General features: G+C 43.3%; 1 protein-coding gene across 1 annotated transcript in view; it reads right to left on the bottom strand.

Annotated features, from left to right (window-relative positions):
* The window catches only part of LOC110525165 (phosphatidate cytidylyltransferase 1), a 74,913-nt gene that overhangs the window by 4,109 nt on the left and 45,019 nt on the right, over positions 1–25,785 (bottom strand). Inside the window, exons 6-12 of the mRNA XM_036979228.2 lie at positions 17,472–17,530; positions 14,126–14,208; positions 12,165–12,252; positions 7,510–7,578; positions 4,961–5,113; positions 4,126–4,245; positions 1,606–1,709 (exon numbers count right to left, since the gene is read on the bottom strand). Coding sequence (XP_036835123.1) covers positions 1,606–1,709; positions 4,126–4,245; positions 4,961–5,113; positions 7,510–7,578; positions 12,165–12,252; positions 14,126–14,208; positions 17,472–17,530 — 676 coding nt within the window. The remainder of the gene's footprint in view (positions 1–1,605; positions 1,710–4,125; positions 4,246–4,960; positions 5,114–7,509; positions 7,579–12,164; positions 12,253–14,125; positions 14,209–17,471; positions 17,531–25,785) is intronic.

Raw genomic sequence — 25,785 nt, 5'->3', positions numbered from 1 at the left:
ACAGTTTGAAATTGATGACATATAGCCATTACATGCCTCTTGATATCCCATATATAAGCTTGTTTTACTCCAATGTTAGTAAACAAACACAGTATAGCCTCAAAACATGGTTAAAACTAGAGCTGGGACGATAAACCAAAATGATCGACACCAACCACACCGACCACAGACACCTTATCGACACCGACCACTCATCGACACAGACCACTCATCGACACAGACCACTCATCGACACCGACCACAGACACCTTATCGTCACCGACCACTCATCGTCACCGACCGACCACTCATCGTCACCGACCGACCACTCATCGACACCGACCACTCATCGACACCGACCACTCATCGACACCGACCACTCATCGACACCGACCACTCATCGACACCGACCACAGACACCTTATCGTCACCGACCGACCACTCATCGTCACCGACCGACCACTCATCGTCACCGACCGACCACTCATCGTCACCGACCGACCACTCATCGTCACCGACCGACCACTCATCGTCACCGACCGACCACTCATCGTCACCGACCGACCACTCATCGTCACCGACCGACCACTCATCGACACCGACCGACCACTCATCGTCACCGACCGACCACTCATCGTCACCGACCGACCACTCATCGACACCGACCGACCACTCATCGACACCGACCACTCATCGACACCGACCGACCACTCATCGACACCGACCGACCACTCATCGACACCGACCGACCACTCATCGACACCGACCGACCACTCATCGACACCGACCGACCACTCATCGACACGACCACTCATCGACACCGACCACTCATCGACACTGACCGACCGACCACTCATCGACACTGACCGACCGACCACTCATCGACACTGACCGACCGACCACTCATCAACACCGACCACTCATTGCAGGCATTTTATTGATATCTTTCATTATGATAAGTAGCCTGTACTAGAGAAATGTGAAGTTTGAAATGAAATACAAGTTTGCTAATATGGGTGATTGTTAATGAGACACTTGATGGCTACAACCATCACACTAATAGCAGTAGTTTAAAGGGATATGTAACAATTATATGTTCTCTTTATCGTTGTCACATCAATTCAGGCTATTTAATGCGATATGGATTTTTTGTTAAAAAAAACCTATAATATTGATGTCTTGGATGGTCAGTCCTTACATCCATAAATCTGACTATGAATTGGCGAATGGTTACAGTCCCTCAGCTTTTCACCAAAACAGTTCCAGTACCACCTAATTGCCCCTTTAAATTAACAGTTGCTGCCTATTGATCACCTTAAAGATCATCCATGCCTGATAAAAGCTGACGTAAACTGGCTAATAAACTATGTCAATTACTCCCTAGTCCCCAAGTAGTGCATTATGGGTATTTGTCTGGCTATGTTAATGTGACGACCCTTACCTGATGAAGCTGGCTAGGTTAAAGTGACGACCCTTACCTGATGAAGCTGGCTACGTTAATGTGAAGACCCTTACCTGATGAAGCTGGCTACGTTAATGTGACAACCCTTACCTGATGAACCTGGCTAGGTTAAAGTGACAACCCTTACCTGATGAAGCTGGCTAGGTTAAAGTGACGACCCTTACCTGATGAAGCTGGCTATGTAAACGTGAGTGAATGTAGCCATCAGATACTGACAGTCGAAGCGATCCATGATGCCCCCGTGACCAGGGATGGTGTCTGCAAAGTCCTGACAGGAGAGAGAGAGAGAGGTTACTACAGAGAAGGTCCTGACAGGAGAGAGAGAGGTTACTACAGAGAAGGTCCTGACAGGAGAGAGAGAAATTACTACAGAGAAGGTCCTGACAGGAGAGAGAGAAGTTACTACAGAGAAGGTCCTGACAGGAGAGATAGAAGTTACTACAGAGAAGGTCCTGACAGGAGAGGGAGAGGTTACTACAGAGAAAGTCCTGACAGGAGAGAGAGAGGTTACTACAGAGAAGGTCCTGACAGGAGAGGGAGAGGTTACTACAGAGAAGGTCCTGACAGGCGAGGGAGAGGTTACTACAGAGAAGGTCCTGACAGGAGAGGGAGAGGTTACTACAGAGAAGGTCCTGACAGGAGAGAGAGGTTACTACAGAGAAGGTCCTGACAGGAGATAGAGAGGTTACTACAGAGAAGGTCCTGACAGGAGAAAGAGAAATTACTACAGAGAAGGTCCTGACAGGAGAGGGAGAGGTTACTACAGAGAAGGTCCTGACAGGAGAGGGAGAGGTTACTACAGAGAAGGTCCTGACAGGAGAGGGAGAAGTTACTACAGAGAAGGTCCTGACAGGAGAGGGAGAGGTTACTACAGAGAAGGTCCTGACAGGCGAGGGAGAGGTTACTACAGAGAAGGTCCTGACAGGAGAGGGAGAGGTTACTACAGAGAAGGTCCTGACAGGAGAGGGAGAGGTTACTACAGAGAAGGTCCTGACAGGCGAGGGAGAGGTTACTACAGAGAAGGTCCTGACAGGAGAGGGAGAGATTACTACAGAGAAGGTCCTGACAGGAGAGGGAGAGGTTACTACAGAGAAGGTCCTGACAGGAGAGAGAGAAGTTACTACAGAGAAGGTCCTGACAGGAGAGAGAGAGGTTACTACAGAGAAGGTCCTGACAGGAGAGAGAGAGGTTACTACAGAGAAGGTCCTGACAGGAGAGAGAGAGGTTACTACAGAGAAGGTCCTGACAGGAGAGGGAGAGGTTACTACAGAGAAGGTCCTGACAGGAGAGAGAGAGAGGTTACAACAGAGAAGGTCCTGACAGGAGAGAGAAGTTACTACTAGGGTTGAGCAGTATAACGTATACCAGGCTATTTGGAAATACCCACGAGATGGTTTTTCAATACCGTTGAATATGAAGTGAATACCTTGCAGTCAACTCGTACAACTACATTAGGAGATCAAAGTAGGTTGGTATCCTTCATGTCGCCTGTTACAATAACTTTACATTATGAAGCTTCACCGTAGGTTCCCAGAACAGCAGCCAGTCGCGTGTTCATCGCAACGAGCATAACGGGAGTCCCAAAGCGTCGAGTCTCGTGTGGCGCAATCAGGTGATTAAGTTACACTTGTATGCTACTCACTACTAAATGTTTACCATCAGACATCTTAAGAACTGTCTAAGATGTGCTATACTCTCCGGCTGTGAATTGGGTTTACTTGTTAGTTAGCTATCCACTACTAAATGTTAACCATCAGACATCTTAAGAACTGTCTAAGATGTGCTATACTCTCCGGCTGTGAATTGGGTTTACTTGTTAGTTAGCTATCCACTACTAAATGTTAACCATCAGACATCTTAAGAACTGTCTAAGATGTGCTATACTCTCCGGCTGTGAATTTGGTTTACTTGTTAGTTAGCTATTCACTACTAAATGTTAACCATCAGACGTCTTAAGAACTGTCTAAGATGTGCTATACTCTCCGGCTGTGAATTTGGTTTACTTGTTAGTTAGCTATGGTAAGTGGGCTGAATTCAAAATCAGGAGAAGGGGTGTTAGCTTTCTGCCGTGTTGGAGAAGACAAAGAGCTCTGGATGAGTTCTACACGGCTGCCATTTTGTCCCCGTGCTTCCTACTAGTGTTAGTTTTCCCTCCTCTCTTCTCCCCTCTGCTCCGTGTACACATGCTGCTCTTCCTTCAGAAAAGCATAAACAACTTTGTTCATTTGCACAATTTTTCTTATTTCACTTTCAACTTGTAAATTTCCACACTCACCGAAAATGTTTACTTGCTATACTTGTATAACTTTATGAGCTGGATTTGCCTGTCTGCAATTAGTTGGTTCGTTTTCGCTTCGTTAGCATTTAGCTAAAAAAGCGTTCATGAGAACTCAAAAAAAGGTTTTTTTTTTTATTGTGTGTGTATTTAGTGCCCCCTAGTGTACTATGCTGGAAATACCGTAAACCCCGGGATGGCAGAAGAACAGTACGACAATCTGGATACCGCCCAAGACTACTTACAATCAAATCATCATTATGTCTTTAAGGTATCCATGGAAATAATCCTACACAAATATTTAGTTAATTAAACAAGCATAGCCAAGCGTAGGCCTTTGAGTGTGTGTGTGTGTGTGTGTGTGTGTGTGTGTGTGTGTGTGTGTGTGTGTTAATGTCTCTGTTCTCACTTTAATCTTGAACGCTCGTTTGAATCCGCTGGCGAAGAATCCTCCAAAAGGACCAATGAGAGAGCCGAAGGTGGAGAGCGCCACGCTGTGGATCTGGTACGGGTAGATGGTCACCGTTTTCTGTAGAGACAGACAGACAGACAGACAGAGGCACACAGACAGACAGACAGACAGACAGACAGACAGACAGACAGACACAGACAGACAGACACAGACAGACAGACACAGACAGACAGACACTTTAGCATTTCCCTTGGATTCATTGAAACAAGCACTACTATTTAGTTGTAACCAGCTAGTAAGTAAATGTTTGAGCAACATGTAGTAAAATACAATTAAGCATCGATCATGTCTAGTACACACAACAGCAGGTCTCTCAGACTTCTGTTCTCACCAGACCAGTAATAAAGGCATCCTAATTCTGATCAATCAGAATTATCAATTTTGACCAATCAGATAAGCTCTTTTTTTTTGCCCAGAATTGGACTGCCTGTGTAAAACTCAGCTTAAGAACACAAAAGTTTGCCTCGTGTCTAAGCCATCCAGGACCAACAGGAAAGGCACACTACTTGTCAGAGCAGGTGAGCCCAGGACTGCTGGGGTAGAATGAAGCACTCAGCCTAGAGGTGCTGACCTTCTATGACCAGATAACCTTTGGCCCTGTTGGCAAAATCCCCCAAAACATTTCCAAATGCCACTGCTTTGCCCAGTTAGAGGACTTCTGGGACCAGCACAGAATAAGATGTTCCCCCAAACAGGAATTATTCGGACAGGATTTCTGGGGGGGGGGGGGGGGGGGGGGAAATGAAATGTACAACTGTAAAGGTCCCCTTACCCATCTGAGGATGCTCTGGACAGTGAAGGGCAATGTGTACTCGTGCATCACGAAAATGTCAGAGGGTTCACACTCCGCAGTGAAACGGTTGGTCTCACTGTTGTATTCCACGGGACAGACAAAGTACTGGAACTGAGCTAGCAGGTATGCCAGCTAGCAGGAGAGAAGAAGCACAGAAACTTTATTCCATACTATTACCATGTTGTTAAACTTTATTCCATATTATTACCATGTTAAACTTTATTCCATATTATTACCATGTTGTTAAACTTTATTCCATATTATTACCATGTTGTTAAACTTTATTCCATATTATTACCATGTTAAACTTTATTCCATATTATTACCATGTTGTTGAACTTTATTCCATATTATTACCATGTTAAACTTTATTCCATACTATTACCATGTTGTTAAACTTTATTCCATACTATTACCATGTTGTTAAACTTTATTCCATATTATTACCATGTTAAACTTTATTCCATTCTATTACCATGTTAAACTTTATTCCATACTATTACCATGTTGTTAAACTTTATTCCATACTAGTACCATGTTGTTAAACTTTATTCCATTTTATTACCATGTTAAACTTTATTCCATACTAGTACCATGTTGTTGAACTTTATTCCATTCTATTACCATGCTGTTAAACTTTATTCCATACTATTACCATGTTGAACTTTATTCCATACTAGTACCATGTTGTTAAACTTTATTCCATACTATTACCATGTTGTTGAACTTTATTCCATACTATTACCATGTTGAACTTTATTCCATATTATTACCATGTTGTTAAACTTTATTCTATACTATTACCATGTTGTTAAACTTTATTCCATACTATTACCATGCTGTTGAACTTTATTCCATACTATTACCATGTTGAACTTTATTCCATATTATTACCATGTTGTTAAACTTTATTCCATACTAGTACCATGTTGTTAAACTTTATTCCATACTATTACCATGTTGAACTTTATTCCATACTATTACCATGTTGTTAAACTTTATTCCATACTATTACCATGTTGTTAAACTTTATCCATACTATTACCATGTTGTTGAACTTTATTCCATACTATTACCATGTTGTTGAACTTTATTCCATACTATTACCATGTTGTTGAACTTTATTCCATATTATTACCATGTTGTTAAACTTTATTCCATACTATTACCATGTTGTTAAACTTTATCCATACTATTACCATGTTGTTGAACTTTATTCCATACTATTACCATGTTGTTAAACTTTATTCCATACTATTACCATGTTGTTGAACTTTATTCCATACTATTACCATGTTGTTGAACTTTATTCCATACTATTACCATGTTGTTGAACTTTATTCCATACTATTACCATGTTGTTGAACTTTATTCCATACTATTACCATGTTGTTGAACTTTATTCCATACTATTACCATGTTGTTAAACTTTATTCCATACTATTACCATGTTGTTGAACTTTATTCCATACTATTACCATGTTGTTAAACTTTATTCCATACTATTACCATGTTGAACTTTATTCCATACTAGTACCATGTTAAACTTTATTCCATACTAGTACCATGTTGTTGAACTTTATTCCATACTATTACCATGTTGAACTTTATTCCATACTAGTACCATGTTAAACTTTATTCCATACTAGTACCATGTTAAACTTTATTCCATACTATTACCATGTTAAACTTTATTCCATACTATTACCATGTTGTTGAACTTTATTCCATACTATTACCATGTTGTTAAACTTTATTCCATACTATTACCATGTTGTTAAACTTTATTCCATACTATTACCATGCTGTTAAACTTTATTCCATACTATTACCATGCTGTTAAACTTTATTCCATACTATTACCATGTTGTTAAACTTTATTCCATACTATTACCATGTTAAACTTTATTCCATACTATTACCATGCTGTTAAACTTTATTCCATACTATTACCATGTTGTTAAACTTTATTCCATACTATTACCATGTTGTTAAACTTTATTCCATACTATTACCATGTTGTTGAACTTTATTCCATACTATTACCATGTTGTTGAACTTTATTCCATACTATTACCATGTTGAACTTTATTCCATACTATTACCATGTTGAACTTTATTCCATATTATTACCATGTTGAACTTTATTCCATATTATTACCATGTTGAACTTTATTCCATACTATTACCATGTTGAACTTTATTCCATACTATTACCATGTTGAACTTTATTCCATACTATTACCATGTTGTTGAACTTTATTCCATACTATTACCATGTTGTTGAACTTTATTCCATACTATTACCATGTTGAACTTTATTCCATATTATTACCATGTTGAACTTTATTCCATACTATTACCATGTTGAACTTTATTCCATACTATTACCATGTTGAACTTTATTCCATATTATTACCATGTTGAACTTTATTCCATATTATTACCATGTTGAACTTTATTCCATACTATTACCATGTTGAACTTTATTCCATACTATTACCATGCTGTTTTACTGTAATACTCACTATGAATCCAAAGACCAGGGTTCCAAAGAACCCTCCTATGAATCCCTCCCACGTCTTCTTGGGAGACAGCTGTAATAAATAACAACAACAACAATAATAATACATTTCATTTTTAACACATGTTATGATAATTATTTCATTTCTTCCAATGAGGTCTTTTTTTTTTTTTTAAATGCATAAATTGATTTTAAAATGGCAAATTCCACTTCCTGAACTGAGTGACTAGGAAACTGAATTGTGGCGTCGAGTAGAGACAGATACAGGAACAGAGGCCATCTTTCAAACAGGAATGACAGTGTTTCACACTATGGGTGTGACAAATGGACAAGTTTGTCCCCCAAAAAATTAAACATAAAAAACAAGAATTTCCATTAAAACAATAAGATTCATAAAATGCCACATGAATTCACAATGCAGATAGATGGTTAACATCACGCTTCCCGCGGAGATTGAAAATTATATAATTTATACTGCTGGTTCTCTTGCTTTTCACGAGAGTGGTGCCGTGTTAGCTTGTTGTTGTCATCCAGTCGCAAGTCAACAAACCAGCAACCTAGACTACAGTCAGAGTTACAGCCTCCCTGTTCCAAGTTATGAAGAGATATCGAGGCTAATCAATGGAAGATGGAATTAAAATGACAGAACTAAATGAGAAGGACAGGCTACAACACCATCAGGAGCCATCAGGAAGACTGCTACTTATTCATCTGAACGGAGTTATTTACTGTGGGATTCGGGACGGGGAGAAAAACGCACAGTCGAAGTTATGTAGTCTCAATTAGCCTAGCTAACGTTAGCTAGGCTAGCTTCTCTCGGTTTGATGCAGTCAAGACGGTGGGGACCATGTTCACTGAACAACAATATAAAAACGCAAACATGTAAAGTGTTGGTCCCATGTTTCATGAGTTGAAATAAAAGATCTCAGAAATGTTTCATACTCATAAAAAAATAATTTCTCTCAAATGTTGTGCATACATTTGTTTTACATCCCTGTCAGTGAGCTTTTTCTCCTTTGCCAAGATTATCCATCCAGCTAACAAGTGTGGCATATCAAGAAGCACGATCATTACACAGGTGCACCTTGTGCTGGGGACAATAAAAGGCTACTCTAAGATGTGCAGTTTGGTCACACAACACAACGCCACAAATGTCTCAAGTTTTGAAGGGTTGTGCAAATTGGCATGCTGACTGCAGGAATTTCCACCAGAGCGGTTGCCAGATAATTTAATGTTAATTTCTCTACTATAGGTCACCTAATTTGAGAGAATTTGGCAGTACGTCCAACCGGCGTCACAACAGCAGACCACGGGTAAGTAAGCAACGCCAGCCCAGGAAGTCCACAACCGGCCTCACAAAAGCAGACCACGGGTAAGTAAGCAACGCCAGCCCAGGAAGTCCACAACCGGCCTCACAACAGCAGACCACGGGTAAGTAAGCAACGCCAGCCCAGGAAGTCCACAACAGGCGTCACAACAGCAGACCACGGGTAAGTAAGCAACGCCAGCCCAGGAAGTCCACAACCGGCCTCACAACAGCAGACCACGGGTAAATAAGCAACGCCAGCCCAGGAAGTCCACAACTGGCCTCACAACAGCAGACCACGGGTAAGTAAGCAACGCCAGCCCAGGAAGTCCACAACAGGCGTCACAACCGCAGACCACAGGTAAGTAAGCAACGCCAGCCCAGGAAGTCCACAACCGGCCTCACAACAGCAGACCACGGGGTAAGTAAGCAACGCCAGCCCAGGAAGTCCACAACCGGCTTCTTCACCTGCAGGATCGTCTGAGACCAGGTCAGATGATGGGTTTTACACAACCGACAACAGCATCTCTCCCCCTCATCCAGTACAGCTCTGGGTAATAATGTATAACTATTTTATTTTTTTAATCAATATCCTCCTACTAAAGTTACACTATTGTGGCATTAGGTATTTGTAAAAAAAATATATATATATATATATATATATATATATATATATATATATATATATATATATATATATATATACACATACTAAAATGATTAATACTAGTACACACACTGAGAATACACACACACACATATATACACACATACACACATATATATATACACACATATATATATACACACACATATATATATATATATATAAAAACGCTTTATGATGATCGGAACCTGTTAGTGGTAGTTTTGTGATAAATCACAGTGCAGTTATGAAAAAAATAGTTTTTCAGGTTGGGGATTTTCATTTAAAATGTTAAGAATCCCAATTTCATTTAGAAGTTTTAACTTTTAAAACATTCACACCCCTATTTCACACAGTGATGGCAGTGTTTCAACACAGGGATGACATTGCGTTTCCACCCAGCCCACCCTGGCCTAACAGGGTGTGTGAGTAACAGGGTGTGTGTCCATCCTAACCCAGATCTGCATGTGACTCAACTCCAATGGGAAAGGAAAAGGTCATGTATCTGTCCTGTGGCTATACTGAAAAATGTCTGACTGTTTCTCAGTGTGTGTGTGTGTGTGTGTGTGTGTGTGTGTGTGTGTGTGTATACTAGTATAAATCATTTTACTATTTTAATAGTATCATACATTTTCTGATATCTGGATATTTTAAATAAGTTGTGATTTTTAAAACTTACATTTTGTAACCGGAGCTGAGCCCTATTTCTGCCACCGGTGAGGAGACAGTGTGAGAGACTGGGGGGAGCAAGCGGATGGAGGGAGAGAGATTCAACTACAGCCCAGATTCGGTAAGTTATAGCAGCCCAAAAAATGTATCATCAATTCAAAACAGTGGCGGTCTTGAATGGAGTAGCCTACAGAAGCTAGCTAGGCTAACGTTACATGTGGCGGTCTTGAATGGAGTAGCCTACAGAAGCTAGCTAGGCTAACGTTACATGTGGCGGTCTTGAATGGAGTAGCCTACAGAAGCTAGCTAGGCTAACGTTACATGTGGTGGTCTTGAATGGAGTAGCCTACAGAAGCTAGCTAGGCTAACGTTACATGTGGTGGTCTTGAATGGAGTAGCCTACAGAAGCTAGCTAGGCTAACGTTACATGTGGTGGTCTTGAATGGAGTAGCCTACAGAAGCTAGCTAGGCTAACGTTACATGTGGCGGTCTTGAATGGAGTAGCCTACAGAAGCTAGCTAGCTAGGCTAACGTTACATGTGGCGGTCTTGAATGGAGTAGCCTACAGAAGCTAGCTAGCTAGGCTAACGTTACATGTGGCGGTCTTGAATGGAGTAGCCTACAGAAGCTAGCTAGCTAGGCTAACGTTACATGTGGCGGTCTTGAATGGAGTAGCCTACAGAAGCTAGCTAGCTAGGCTAACGTTACATGTGGCGGTCTTGAATGGAGTAGCCTACAGAAGCTAGCTAGCTAGGCTAACGTTACATGTGGCGGTCTTGAATGGAGTAGCCTACAGAAGCTAGCTAGCTAGGCTAACGTTACATGTGGCGGTCTTGAATGGAGTAGCCTACAGAAGCTAGCTAGGCTAACGTTACATGTGGCGGTCTTGAATGGAGTAGCCTACAGAAGCTAGCTAGGCTAACGTTACATGTGGCGGTCTTGAATGGAGTAGCCTACACTTATAATTCTGTGATTTTATTTTCATCTGTATTAGTGAACTCCTGCTACACGTGACGCCTCTGACTGTGAAGTAAGTCACTTTGATTGGCCAACATACTGTAAACAACAAGCTTCATGGTACCGGTCTGTTTTTAAAAAATTGGGGCACGGGTCATTAAAAACTATATTGAAAAGTTTGTTTTTATTTAAATGAATAATTTGAAATGTCATGATATATCCTTGTATAACATTGTCACGTGGATATTTTATGGATATATTTACATTTTAGAAAAAGTATGTCTGTGTTCAAATATGCCTATATTTACAGGCCTACCGGTGCCAGAAAAACATCCCCCAGAACCACCGTCACCGGATGGAAAAAACATCCCCCAGAACCACCGTCACCAGCCGGTACCGTTAACACCTAGCAGGATGGGTCCATGGACTCATGCTGCTTACGCCAAATCCTGACTCGGCCATCGGCGTGACGCAACAGGAACTGGGATTCGTCGGACCAGGCCATGTTTTTGCTCTCTTCAATGGTCCAGTGTTGATGATGTCGTGCCGACTGGAGCAGCTTCTTCTTGTTTTTAGCTGATAGGAGAGGAACCCCGGTGTGGTCTTCTGCTGCAATAGCCAATCCGTGACGAGGACCGACAAGTCGTGCGTTCCGAGATGCCGTTATTCACCTGTTAGCTTGCACGCAGCTTCCCATTCTCCTTCGACCTCTCATCATCGAGCTGTTTTTCGCCCACAGGACTGCCGCTGACTGGATGTTTTTTTTTTTTTGTCGCATCCTTCTAGGTAAAACCCTAGACACTGTCGTGCGTGGAAAAACCCAGGAGGCTGTCCGTTTCTGGGATAATGGAACCCGCACGCCTGGCACCGACAATCATACCACCCTCAAAGTCATTTAGGTCACTAGTTTTGTCCATTCTAACGCTCAATCGATCAGTAACTGAATGCCTCGATGTCTGTCTGCCTGCTTCATACAGCCACGTGACTCACTGTCTGTAGGAGCCATCCATTTTGGTGAACGAGGGTGATGTACCTAATAAACTGGCCACTGGGTGTATAATATAATATACAGTAAATGTACCTTAATGAGTGGTGTTCTGCCAAAGAAGAAACCAAACAGGTAGGCCATGATGTCATTGCAGATCACTATGGAGACAGGGACGAGGAACCTGGAAAACAACGGTCAAACACACGTCAACTCCAACAGAAAAACAACATTCAAACACATGTCAACTCCAACCTAACAGAAAAACAACGGTCAAACACATGTCAACTCCAACTCCAACAGAAAAACAACGGTCAAACACATGTCAACTCCAACTCCAACAGAAAAACAACGGTCAAACACATGTCAACTCCAACTCCAACAGAAAAACAACGGTCAAACACATGTCAACTCCAACCTAACAGAAAAACTACATTCAAACACATGTCAACTCCAACCTAACAGAAAAACAACATTCAAACACATGTCAACTCCAACCTAACATTATCTCTACATTTGACCAACGAGCATCTTGACCGTTTACAGATATATATTTTTTAACAAAATACAGTTTGAATACAGAGCCATGAGGAGGACCTCTGTATTTGGACTCAGCGCTGACTACCATAGGGCTGACTACCATAGGGCTGACTACCATAGGGCTGAGGGCTGACTACCATAGGGCTGACTACCATAGGGCTGAGGGCTGACTACCATAGGGCTGAGGGCTGACTACCATAGGGCTGAGGGTTGACTACCATAGGGCTGACTACCATAGGGCTGACTACCATAGGGCTCAGGGCTGACTACCATAGGGCTGAGGGTTGACTACCATAGGGCTGACTACCATAGGGCTGACTACCATAGAGCTGAGGGCTGACTACCATAGGGCTGAGGGTTGACTACCATAGGGCTGACTACCATAGGGCTGAGGGCTGACTACCATAGGGCTGAGGGTTGACTACCATAGGGCTGACTACCATAGAGCTGAGGGCTGACTACCATAGGGCTGAGGGTTGACTACCATAGGGCTGACTACCATAGGGCTGAGGGCTGACTACCATAGGGCTGACTACCATAGAGCTGAGGGCTGACTACCATAGGGCTGAGGGTTGACTACCATAGGGCTGAGATAGGGCTGAGGGTTGACTACCATAGGGCTGAGGGCTGACTACCATAGGGCTGACTACCATAGGGCTGAGGGCTGACTACCATAGAGCTGAGGGCTGACTACCATAGGGCTGACTACCATAGAGCTGAGGGCTGACTACCATAGGGCTGACTACCATAGGGCTGAGGGCTGACTACCATAGGGCTGACTACCATAGGGCTGAGGGCTGACTACCATAGAGCCGAGGGCTGACTACCATAGGGCTGAGGGCTGACTACCATAGAGCTGACTACCATAGGGCTGACTACCATAGAGCTGAGGGCTGACTACCATAGGGCTGAGGGCTGACTACCATAGGGCTGAGGGCTGACTACCATAGGGCTGAGGGCTGACTACCATAGGGCTGAGGGCTGACTACCATAGGGCTGACTACCATAGGGCTGAGTGCCGTAGGGCTCAGCGCTAACTACCGTAGGGCTGACTACCATAGGGCTGACTAGCATAGGGCTCAGGGATAACTACCATAGGACTCAGATGGTGAAATCAGACTACTACAGTATCAGTGAAGAGAAGCAGACTACTACAGTATCAGAGAATCAGACTACTACAGTATCAGTGAAGAGAAGCAGACTACTACAGTATCAGAGAATCAGACTACTACACTATCAGAGAATCAGACTACTACACTATCAGAGAAGCAGACTACTACAGTATCAGTGAAGAGAAGCAGACTACTACAGTATCAGTGAAGAGAAGCAGACTACTACAGTATCAGTGAAGAGAAGCAGACTACTACAGTATCAGTGAAGAGAAGCAGACTACTACAGTATCAGTGAAGAGAAGCAGACTACTACAGTATCAGAGAATCAGACTCCTACAGTATTAGTGAAGAGGAGAGAAGGGACAGGTTTCTGGGCGTGTTGTGTTTGCTGTGTGTGTCTCTTACCAGATCATTCCTTCAAACAGGTTCTGGATGACCAAGTGAGACTGAGTCACCACTATCAGTAGGGTAACATGGGTCCATGCAAACTGCAGGGGTAAACCACACACACAGTTAGCCATGGGGAATGTAGCCTGACCACTCACAATAACAATGTTGGTAGGTAGAATGCAGAGATAAGCAGGCAGGCTATAGAAATACAGTATCTAGATAGGCAGGCAACAGATACAGAAAAACAGCATCTAGCTAGGCAGGCTATAGAAATACAGTATATAGATAGGCAGGCAACAGATACAGAAAAACAGCATCTAGCTAGGCAGGCTATAGAAATACAGTATCTAGATAGGCAGGCTATAGAAATACAGTATATAGATAGGCAGGCAATAGATATAGAAATACAGCATCTAGACAGGCAGGCAATAGATATAGAAATACAGTATCAAGATCGGCAAGGCTGAGTCACTCCACACCACTACACCCACTGATATCTATGGTAGGCTAATACACCGCACACTAGTGTGTGTGTGTGTGTGTGTGTGTGTGTGTGTGTGTGTGTGTGTGTCATGCTGGCGGGTCTGAAACGTCATCCCATGTAGTGCACCTACTGTTTAGTCCAGAGAGAGAGAGAGAGAGAGTTGTCAAATGTATTTATCATTTCACTATGTAGTGCTCTACTTTCCACTCAAAAGGTCAAAAACAGTGGTCAAGGTCAACAGTGGTGCAATACATAGGGAATAGGGTTCCATTTGAGCCGTAGTCTGCTGTATAGTGGGGTTCCCCAATAGGAGGGAGCTGTATAGTGGGTTCCCCAATAGGAGGGAGCTGTATAGTGGGGTTCCCCAATAGGAGGGAGCTGTATAGTAGGGTTCCCCAATAGGAGGGAGGGAGCTGTATAGTAGGGTTCCCCAATAGGAGGGAGCTGTATAGTGGGGTTCCCCAATAGGAGGGAGCTGTATAGTGGGGTTCCCCAATAGGAGGGAGCTGTATAGTAGGGTTCCCCAATAGGAGGGAGCTGTATAGTAGGGTTCCCCAATAGGAGGGAGGGAGCTGTATAGTGGGGTTCCCCAATAGGAGGGAGCTGTATAGTGGGGTTCCCCAATAGGAGGGAGCTGTATAGTAGGGTTCCCCAATAGGAGGGAGGGAGCTGCATAGTGGGGTTCCCCAATAGGAGGGAGCTGTATAGTGGGGTTCCCCAATAGGAGGGAGCTGTATAGTAGGGTTCCCCAATAGGAGGGAGGGAGCTGTATAGTGGGGTTCCCCAATGGGAGGGAGCTGTATAGTAGGGTTCCCCAATAGGAGGCAGTAATCTGTATAGTAGGGTTCCCCAATAGGAGGGAGCAGTATAGTAGGGTTCTCCAATAGGAGGCAGTATACTGTAAAGTAAGGTTCCCCAACAAGAAGGAGTTCTCAACGTTTTTTGGGCAAAAAATAAATATATACACAGTACCAGTGAAAAGTTTGGACACACCTACTCATTCTAGGGTTTTTCTTTATTTTTACCATCTTCTACATTGTAGAATAATAGTGAAGACGTCAAAACTATGAAATAACACATATGGAATCATGTAGTAACTAAAAAAAGTGTTAAACAAATCAAAATATATTTTAGATTCTTCAAAGTAGCCACCCCTTTGCCTTGATGACAGCTTTGCACACTCTTGGCATTCTCTCAACCAGCTTCACCTGGAATGCTTTTCCAACAGTCTTGAGCCCTTGTTGGCTGCTTTTACTTCACTCTGCGGTCCAACTCATCCCAAACCATCACAATTGGGTTGAGGTCTGGTCATTGTGGAGGCCAGGTCATCTGATGCAGCACTCAAATAGCCCTTACACAGCCTGGAGGTGTGTTTGGGGTCATTGTCCTGTTGAAAAACAAATTATATTCCCACTAAGAGCAAACCAGATGGGATGGCGTATTGCTGCTGCAGAATGCTGTGGTAGCCATGCTGGTTAAGTGTGCCTTGAACTTGAAATAAATCACTGACAGTGTCACCAGCAAAGCACGCCCACACCATCACACCTCCTCCTCCATGCTTCACTGTGGGAACCACACATGCAGAGATCATCCGTTCACCTACTCTACGTCTCACAAAGACACGGCAGTTGGAACAAAAAATCAAAAATTTGGACTCATCAGACCAAAGGACAGATTTCCACCGGTCTAATGTCCATTGCTCGTGTTTTCTGGCCCAAGCAAGTTTCTTCTTCTTATCGGTGTCCTTTAGTAGTGGTTTCTTTGCTGCAATTCGACCATGAAAGCCTGATTCACGCAGTCTCCTCTGAACAGTTGATGTTTAGATGAGTCTGTTACTTGAAATCTGTGAAGCATTTATTTGGGCTGCTATCTGAGGTGCAGTTAACTCTAATGAAGTTATCCTCTGCAGCCGAGGTAACTCTGGGTCTTCCATTCTTGTGGTGGTCCTCATGAGAGCCAGTTTCATCATAGCGCTTGATGGTTCTTGCGACTGCACTTGAAGAAACTTTCAAAGTTCTTAAAATTTTCCACATTGACTGACCTTTATGTTTTAAAGTAATGATGGACTGTCATTTCTCTTTGCTTATTTGAACTGTTCTTGACATAATATGGACTTGGTATTTTACAAAATAGGGCTATCTTCTGTATACCACCCCTACCTTGTCACAACACAACTGACCGGCTCAAACACATTAAGGAAAGAAATTCTACAAATGAACTTTTAACAAGGCACACCTGTTAATTGAAATGCATTCCAGGTGACTACCTCATAAAGCTGGTTGAGAGAATGCCAAGAGTGTGCAAAGCTGTCATCAAGGCAAAGGGTGTCTACTTTGAATAATCTCAAATATAAAATATATTTTATTTATTTAACACTTTTTTGGTTACTACATGATTCCATATGTGTTATTTCAGTTTGATGTCTTCACTATTATTTTACAATGTAGCAAATAGTAAAAAATAAAGACAAACCTTTGAATGAGTAGATGATTCCAAACGTTTGACTGGTACTGTATATATTTATTTGATTATTTTCGTTGTTGGATATTAAAAAATAAAATAAATCACCAGGAAATCAACTCAAATTGATTTTAATTTAGGAAATCTGATCCAAGTATTCCCAAACATAAAAGAGGTGATCGTATCCCAACGTTATAAAACTTTGAAATTATTCTGTTTTTTGTCCAAATACCATATCTCCGTTTGGTGATTCTTGCTGTCAATTTGCACTGTAGAAATGATTTAAAAACCCATGTTCCAGCCACCTGACCATCCGTGGCTGGATGTAGTTGGGGAACCCTGCTGTACGGTATGGCATGCAGAGTACCAGGATGTTAGTCAGTCAGTGGTATCCAGGGTTACGTGACTCATACACACCATATAAAACTGCAGGCGGTAATGCTTCTTCACTAAACTCAGAACAAACATGCAGAAACCTGTGAAAAATCAAATAACATGCCATCAGTTTCTCTGCAAAGGATGAAGAACAACATCCTCATCATCATCATCATTCCATACCCCCCCCTCCCACTTCTTTAATCTGTTGCAGTGGGGTATCAATAGGTATGTGTATCTTTCGAGACAATTTGATATACGTATATAGATACATGGACTCCATTACCATACAGGAAACTAAGAGGTTTACATTCAAAAACAATTCAGTGAATCAATGAGAATCAAAATGTGGCATTTATTTGTTGCAAAAAAAACACATTTCTTTTCAAGTTCAAATCAGCTGCTGATGGGAAACGCACGGGCTGGATATGTCTGAGCTAACGTGTGTGTGAGCTGACGTGTGAGTGTGTGTGTGTGTGTGTGTGTGAGAGAGAGAATGATGTACACTGCGTGCACATTTATTAGGCAAGTGAGTATTCTGATCTTATCATTGTTTCTACGCACATTTCCAACTCCAAAACCATATGAACTTGAATGCTTATTGGGATTGAATCATTTTCAGGTGATATGTATTTGTGTAATGAGGGAGGGTGTGGCGAAAGTGAATAACGCCTTATATCAAAAGGTGTGCATAATTATTAGGCAAGCTTCATTACCTCAGGTAAAAATAAATATTAAAAAATGGGACAAAAAACAAACACTGAAAAGTCCATTTAAAAAAAATGCCTTTCAGACGGATGCAACCCTCCTGAAATAGCTGAACTATTGAGGCGTGACCACCGGACAATCAAACGTTCTGTTGCGAATAGTCAACTGGGGGCCGCAAAAACCAACGCATGGAGAAGAAAAGGAGCCAAATGAACTGCAGAAGAATTAACCGTCAAGCTACCAGGAACCCATTATCCTCCAGCGCCAACATAGTCCAGAACTGCAACCTACCTGGAGAGTCCAGAGGTACAACCTACCTGGAGAGTCCAGAACGGCAACCTACCTGGAGAATCCTGAGGTACAACCTACCTGGAGAGTCCTGAACTGCAACCTACCTGAAGAGTCCTGAACTACAACCTACCTGGAGAGTCCTGAACTGCAACCTACCTGAAGAGTCCTGAACTGCAACCTACCTGAAGAGTCCTGAACTACAACCTACCTGGAGTGTCCTGAACTACAACCTACCTGGAGAGTCCTGAACTACAACCTACCTGGAGAGTCCTGAACTACAACCTACCTGGAGAGTCCTGAACTACAACCTACCTGGAGAGTCCTGAACTACAACCTACCTGGAGAGTCCTGAACTACAACCTACCTGGAGAGTCCTGAACTACAACCTACCTGGAGAGTCCTGAACTACAACCTACCTGGAGTGTCCTGAACTACAACCTACCTGGAGTGTCCTGAACTACAACCTACCTGGAGTGTCCTGAACTACAATCTACCTGGAGAGTCCTGAACTACAACCTACCTGGAGTGTCCTGAACTACAACCTACCTGGAGAGTCCTGAACTACAACCTACCTGGAGAGTCCTGAACTACAACCTACCTGGAGAGTCCTGAACTACAACCTACCTGGAGAGTCCTGAACTACAACCTACCTGGAGAGTCCTGAACTACAACCTACCTGGAGAGTCCTGAACTACAACCTACCTGGAGTGTCCTGAACTACAACCTACCTGGAGTGTCCTGAACTACAACCTACCTGGAGTGTCCTGAACTACAACCTACCTGGAGTGTCCTGAACTACAACCTACCTGGAGTGTCCTGAACTACAATCTACCTGGAGAGTCCTGAACTACAACCTACCTGGAGAGTCCTGAACTGCAACCTACCTGAAGAGTCCTGAACTGCAACCTACCTGAAGAGTCCTGAACTACAACCTACCTGGAGAGTCCTGAACTGCAACCTACCTGAAGAGTCCTGAACTGCAACCTACCTGAAGAGTCCTGAACTACAACCTATCTGGAGTGTCCAGAGGTACAACCTACCTGGAGAGTCCTGAACTACAACCTACCTGGAGAGTCCTGAACTACAACCTACCTGGAGAGTCCTGAACTACAACCTACCTGGAGAGTCCTGAACTACAACCTACCTGGAGAGTCCTGAACTACAACCTACCTGGAGAGTCCTGAACTACAACCTACCTGGAGAGTCCAGAGGTACAACCTACCTGGAGAGTCCTGAACTACAACCTACCTGGAGAGTCCTGAACTACAACCTACCTGGAGAGTCCTGAACTACAACCTACCTGGAGAGGCCTGAACTACAACCTACCTGGAGTGTCCTGAACTACAACCTACCTGGAGAGTCCTGAACTACAACCTACCTGGAGAGTCCTGAACTACAACCTACCTGGAGTGTCCTGAACTACAACCTACCTGGAGAGCCCTGAACTACAACCAACCTGGAGAGCCCTGAACTACAACCTACCTGGAGAGTCCTGAACTACAACCTACCTGGAGAGTCCTGAACTACAACCTACCTGGAGAGTCCTGAACTACAACCTACCTGGCGAGTCCTGAACTACAACCTACCTGGAGAGTCCTGAACTACAACCTACCTGGAGAGTCCTGAACTACAACCTACCTGGAGAGTCCTGAACTACAACCTACCTGGAGAGTCCTGAACTACAACCTACCTGGAGAGTCCTGAACTACAACCTACCTGGAGTGTCCTGAACTACAACCTACCTGGAGAGTCCTGAACTACAACCTACCTGGAGAGTCCTGAACTACAACCTACCTGGAGAGTCCTGAACTGCAACCTACCTGAAGAGTCCTGAACTGCAACCTACCTGAAGAGTCCTGAACTGCAACCTACCTGAAGAGTCCTGAACTACAACCTACCTGGAGTGTCCTGAACTACAACCTACCTGGAGAGTCCTGAACTGCAACCTACCTGAAGAGTCCTGAACTGCAACCTACCTGAAGAGTCCTGAACTACAACCTACCTGGAGAGTCCTGAACTACAACCTACCTGGAGAGTCCAGAGGTACAACCTACCTGGAGAGTCCTGAACTACAACCTACCTGGAGAGTCCTGAACTACAACCTACCTGGAGAGTCCTGAACTACAACCTACCTGGAGAGTCCTGAACTACAACCTACCTGGAGAGTCCTGAACTACAACCTACCTGGAGAGTCCTGAACTACAACCTACCTGGAGAGTCCTGAACTACAACCTACCTGGAGAGTCCAGAGGTACAACCTACCTGGAGAGTCCTGAACTACAACCTACCTGGAGAGTCCTGAACTACAACCTACCTGGAGAGTCCTGAACTACAACCTACCTGGAGAGTCCTGAACTACAACCTACCTGGAGAGTCCTGAACTACAACCTACCTGGAGAGTCCTGAACTACAACCTACCTGGAGAGTTCAGAACTACAACCTACCTGGAGAGTCCTGAACTACAACCTACCTGGAGAGTCCTGAACTACAACCTACCTGGAGAGTCCAGAGGTACAACCTACCTGGAGTGTACAAGGTATCAAAAGCTCAGAGACATGACTAAGGTCAAGAAGGCTGAAACACGACCACCACTGAATAAGATTCACAGGTTGAAGCGTCAAGATTTAAAAAAAAACTTCAGGTATTTCTTTGCCCAAAGGACAGATGTAATGAGAATGACTCTTGATGGACCAGATGGATGGGACCGTGGCTGGATCAGTACTGGACACAGGCCACCACTTTGAGTCAGGCGCCAGCAAGGTGAAGGAGGGGTACTGGTATGGGCTGCTATCATTAAGGATGAGGTAGTTGGACATTTTCGGGTTGAAGATGGACTGAAACTCAACTCCCAAACCTACTGCCAGTTTCTGGAACATTCTTTCTTCAAGCAGTGGTACAGGAAGAAGTTCTCAGCATTCAAGAACGCCATGATCTTTATGCAGGACAATGCTCCATCACACGCATCCCAGTACTCCACTGCTTGGCTAACCAGCAAGGGCCTCAAAGATGCCTGAATAATGACTTGGCCCCGTTTCTCTCCCGACTTAAATCCTATTGGGAACTTGTGGGGCCCTTCTCAAAATGTGAGATTTACAGTGAGGGAAGACAATACACCTCTTTGAACAGCATTTGGGAGGCTGTGGTTGCTGCCTCAGCGAAAGGTGATCGTGACCAAATCAAGAAACTGACAGACTCCATGGAAGGAAGGCTCATGGCATTAACAGAAAAGAAAAGGTGGCCATATCTGTCATTGAATATTTTTGAAAGGTCAATTGTTTAAATTTAATTGTCACTTTGGTATAACTTATTTGTTACCCTTACTCTAAACAAGTGAGTTGGGATAAATTATTTTTGGTATTTAGTTGCCTAATAATTGCGCACACTCACTTTTCCTTTGTTAAACATTCCGGTTTGAGGTTCAATAACATTTTGGATTGACTAAAACCATTGTGTTTGTTCAACAATAACATTTTGGATTGACTAAGACCATTGTGTTTGTTCAACAGTAAAATGAATCGTGAGGAATACAATTTGTCTAATAACTGTGCACTCAGCGTCTATCTATGGTGTAGGTACCAGATTTGAACCATAAAGGAGACTACCAACCCACTACTACCAGATTAGAGCCATAAGGGAAACTACCACCCCACTACCAGATTAGAGCCATAAAGGAGACTACCACCCCACTACTACCAGATTAGAGCCATAAGGGAGACTACCACCCCACTACTACCAGATTAGAGCCATAAAGGAGACTACCACCCCACTACTACCAGATTAGAGCCATAAGGGAGACTACCACCCCACTACCAGATTAGAGACATAAAGGAGACTACCACCCCACTACCAGATTAGAGCCATAAGGGAGACTACCAACCCACTACCAGATTAGAGCCATAAGGGAAACTACCACCCCACTACCAGATTAGAGCCATAAAGGAGACTACCACCCCACTACCAGATTAGAGCCATAAAGGAGACTACCACCCCACTACTACCAGATTAGAACCATAAAGGAGACTACCACCCCACAACCCCCATCAGATTAGAACCATAAGGGAGACTACCACCCCCATCAAATTAGAGCCATAAGGGAGACTACCACCCCCATCAGATTAAAGCCATATAAGAGACTACCACCCCCATCAGATTAAAGCCATATAGGAGACTACCACCCCCCATCAGATTAAAGCCATATAGGAGACTACCACCCCCATCAGATTAAAGCCATATAGGAGACTACCACCCCCATCAGATTTTTGGTCATTGTAGCCTATGTGTTTTGTATCCCCACTGTGGTTCTTAAATCACCATCCCCCACTAATTAACTTGTCATTTTTGCAGATTAAGTATTTGAGCTAGTCATGTATCAATATTTATTCTTTACAAATTAGCTATGACATACCGAATGTATATTTAGCAAATTTTGGATTTCACCCGCCCCATCACAAAAAAATGATGGTTTTGATTGTTTGGAAGCTTAATGGAGAGATCTTCTCTGACTTCGGCCATGCAACGCAAAAAAGTATTGCTCATTATGAAATTATAAACTTTATCTAAAAATGACCATCGGGGACAGATTCGTATCGGTGAATCGTTATAGCCTTAAACTATTAACCAATCAGTCACTGTAGAAGGCCTGATGACCGTAACAGCGAGAGGTTATACACAGTCACATGACATTCCCTGCTCTATTGAATGAACGGGACATCACATTGTCTTTTAAAACTGGAATCGTTAAATTGGTCAAACTGTCCGTTTGGGATAATACAAGCAAGATGCTACTAACAACAAACACTATTTTGTTCCCTCGGACATCGTCGCATGTAAAATGTATTTTATCAAAGTGCTATACAGTCCTCTCCTCTGTTTACTCAAAAGAATAAAGATGCTGTGGCAAACAGTGGTGCGGGTTTCCTCAAAATGCGAATTCGATCTTTAAACATTTTACACAGCGAACAAAGCAACCTCAGAAAACTCCATTGGATTGATTGAAGAGCTATAGATTTGTAGCCCCGGTCCCAAATCTGTTTGTGCGGTCTTGCTAAACTGATATTGCCAGTGTCACGCCGAGTTGTCAAGAAAGAACAAAAAGATGTGGGACCTGGGCTAATAGAACTCAATTCGTGACTCGTTTCAAATATGCAGAGGGAGTTGAAAAGAGAACACAAAGAAGGCTGTTGTATAAAACACCTGTCTCCGGATTACATCGTCAAACTAAGGGCAACCGTGGCATCCGTGACAGAGAGGGAGACGCGAAAGACAGTCTAGCTAGCTACATTTTCAGATATACATTTCAAATTTTGGCAGAAAGTCATTTTCATTGCAAGTTAAAGTGTACTGTTAGCTGGCTAGCTAACGTCAGCTGGCTGTCTCGCCACACATGTGAATCCATAAAGAGATGGGTGAAGCTAAAGGCTTAAGAGGGTGTGAACAGGTGCAGGCAAAGAAGTGCTCTCCAGTAGGTGTACCAAAACATTCAAGGGCCATTTTCTCAAAAGTGGGGTTACAAGTTTATCAACTTTCAAAGCAGAATTACTTTCCCATCCTCAACTGTAGTGTATGATAAACCATTTTCTCTCTCTGAGTCGCTACTTCTATGTAAAAAAATAAAAACACTATTTCAAATGTTGCTACATAAAACCGAATCGAGCCGGTCGGTCACATTTGTGCTGAAGGTGTCGATTAAAACCCTCATTTGTGTGCAGCCGATATGAGATCCCCCTAGGAAGACGTTGCGTGTTGAGTCGCCGGGCAGATTTAGTCTGTTCAGCAGAGCTGTGGATTTTAACTGGCTGTGACAGACAGTCACACTCCAGCCAGGGTCAAATCAAAAGACACTCCAAGGCCTGTATTCACAAAGGCTGTGTTTACACTGGCAACCCAAATCAGATCTATTGGCAGATTTTTCAGGGAATGTGTAAACAGCAAAAAAAAAAAAAAAACAGTTGGAATCTGATCTTCCAGGCTGCAGCAGGAAGCTGGAGGGAGAAAGGAAATGTTGTCATGTTGTCACCTAACTAGCTAACACACCAATAAGGTGAGGAAGGAGGGAAACTGACAATAGTGGTCTGTTTCTTAGTGGTTATAACGGAAGTGCTCTTTGACCCGAGTCCATAGGCATCTGAGAAACATACTTTATAGCCCTGTTAGTTAATCACCAACTGCAGTGTGTAGGGACTTAGTCAGTCCAGTAGTCAAATGTTTTATGTCGGCCTTGTCTTTACAATAAAACTACCCAGCAAACAGGGGACGTCCTAAGGACATCCAGGGGAACATGACACAACCTCCCGATGTTCCGCGACTCATTTTTTTTGTTTTGCAGGGTAAGTAGCTAGCCCAGAGGTTTGCAAGCGTTTTTTGGTCTGTGACCCCATTTTGATACAAAAAAAATATTCAACAGCCAATGATAACTTTTTTATTTTTTTTTAATTGGGACGATGACAGGCTTGGCAGTGCTTTTGATGGAATTTCACCAGATGTTGATTAGAAAATAAAAGATCATCGTCAATATCGGATTTATTTCCTGGTCTTGTCCACTGGGTTTCTGAAGGCTTGTGGACATTACTGTAGAGAGAAACCGAATACAGAACTCTGACCATGACAGACTGACCAGGTGAATCCAGGTGAAAGCTATGATCTCTTATTGATGTCACCGAAATCCACTTAAAATGAGTGTAGATGAAAAAGGATTTTTAAGAGTCGAGACAGCTGAGACGTGGATTGTGTATGTGTGCCATTCAGAGGGTGACTGGGCAAGACAAAATATTTAAGTGCCGTTGAACAGGGTATGGTAGTAGGTGCCTTTGAACAGGGTATGGTAGTAGGTGCCTTTGAACAGGGTATGGTAGTAGGTGCCTTTGAACAGGGGTATGGTAGTAGGTGCCTTTGAACAGGGGTATGGTAGTAGGTACCTTTGAACAGGGGTATGGTAGTAGGTGCCTTTGAACAGGGGTATGGTAGTAGGTGCCTTTGAACAGGGTAGTAGGTGCCTTTGAACAGGGGTATGGTAGTAGGTACCTTTGAACAGGGGTATGGTAGTAGGTGCCTTTGAACAGGGGTATGGTAGTAGGTGCCTTTGAACAGGGTAGTAGGTGCCTTTTAACAGGGGTATGGTAGTAGGTACCTTTGAACAGGGGTATGGTAGTAGGTGCCTTTGAACAGGGGTATGGTAGTAGGTGCCTTTGAACAGGGTAGTAGGTGCCTTTGAACAGGGGTATGGTAGTAGGTACCTTTGAACAGGGGTATGGTAGTAGGTGCCTTTGAACAGGGTAGTATGTGCCTTTGAACAGGGTATGGTAGTAGGTGCCTTTGAACAGGGGTATGGTAGTAGGTGCCTTTTAACAGGGTAGTATGT

The sequence above is a fragment of the Oncorhynchus mykiss genome, chromosome 6 (assembly GCF_057628025.1).
Source record: "Oncorhynchus mykiss isolate SJ-2025 chromosome 6, ASM5762802v1, whole genome shotgun sequence".
Taxonomy (NCBI): Eukaryota; Metazoa; Chordata; class Actinopteri; order Salmoniformes; family Salmonidae; genus Oncorhynchus; species Oncorhynchus mykiss.
The sequence above is the reverse complement of the archived record's forward strand: the minus strand, read 5'-3'. Positions and strand labels throughout refer to the sequence as shown.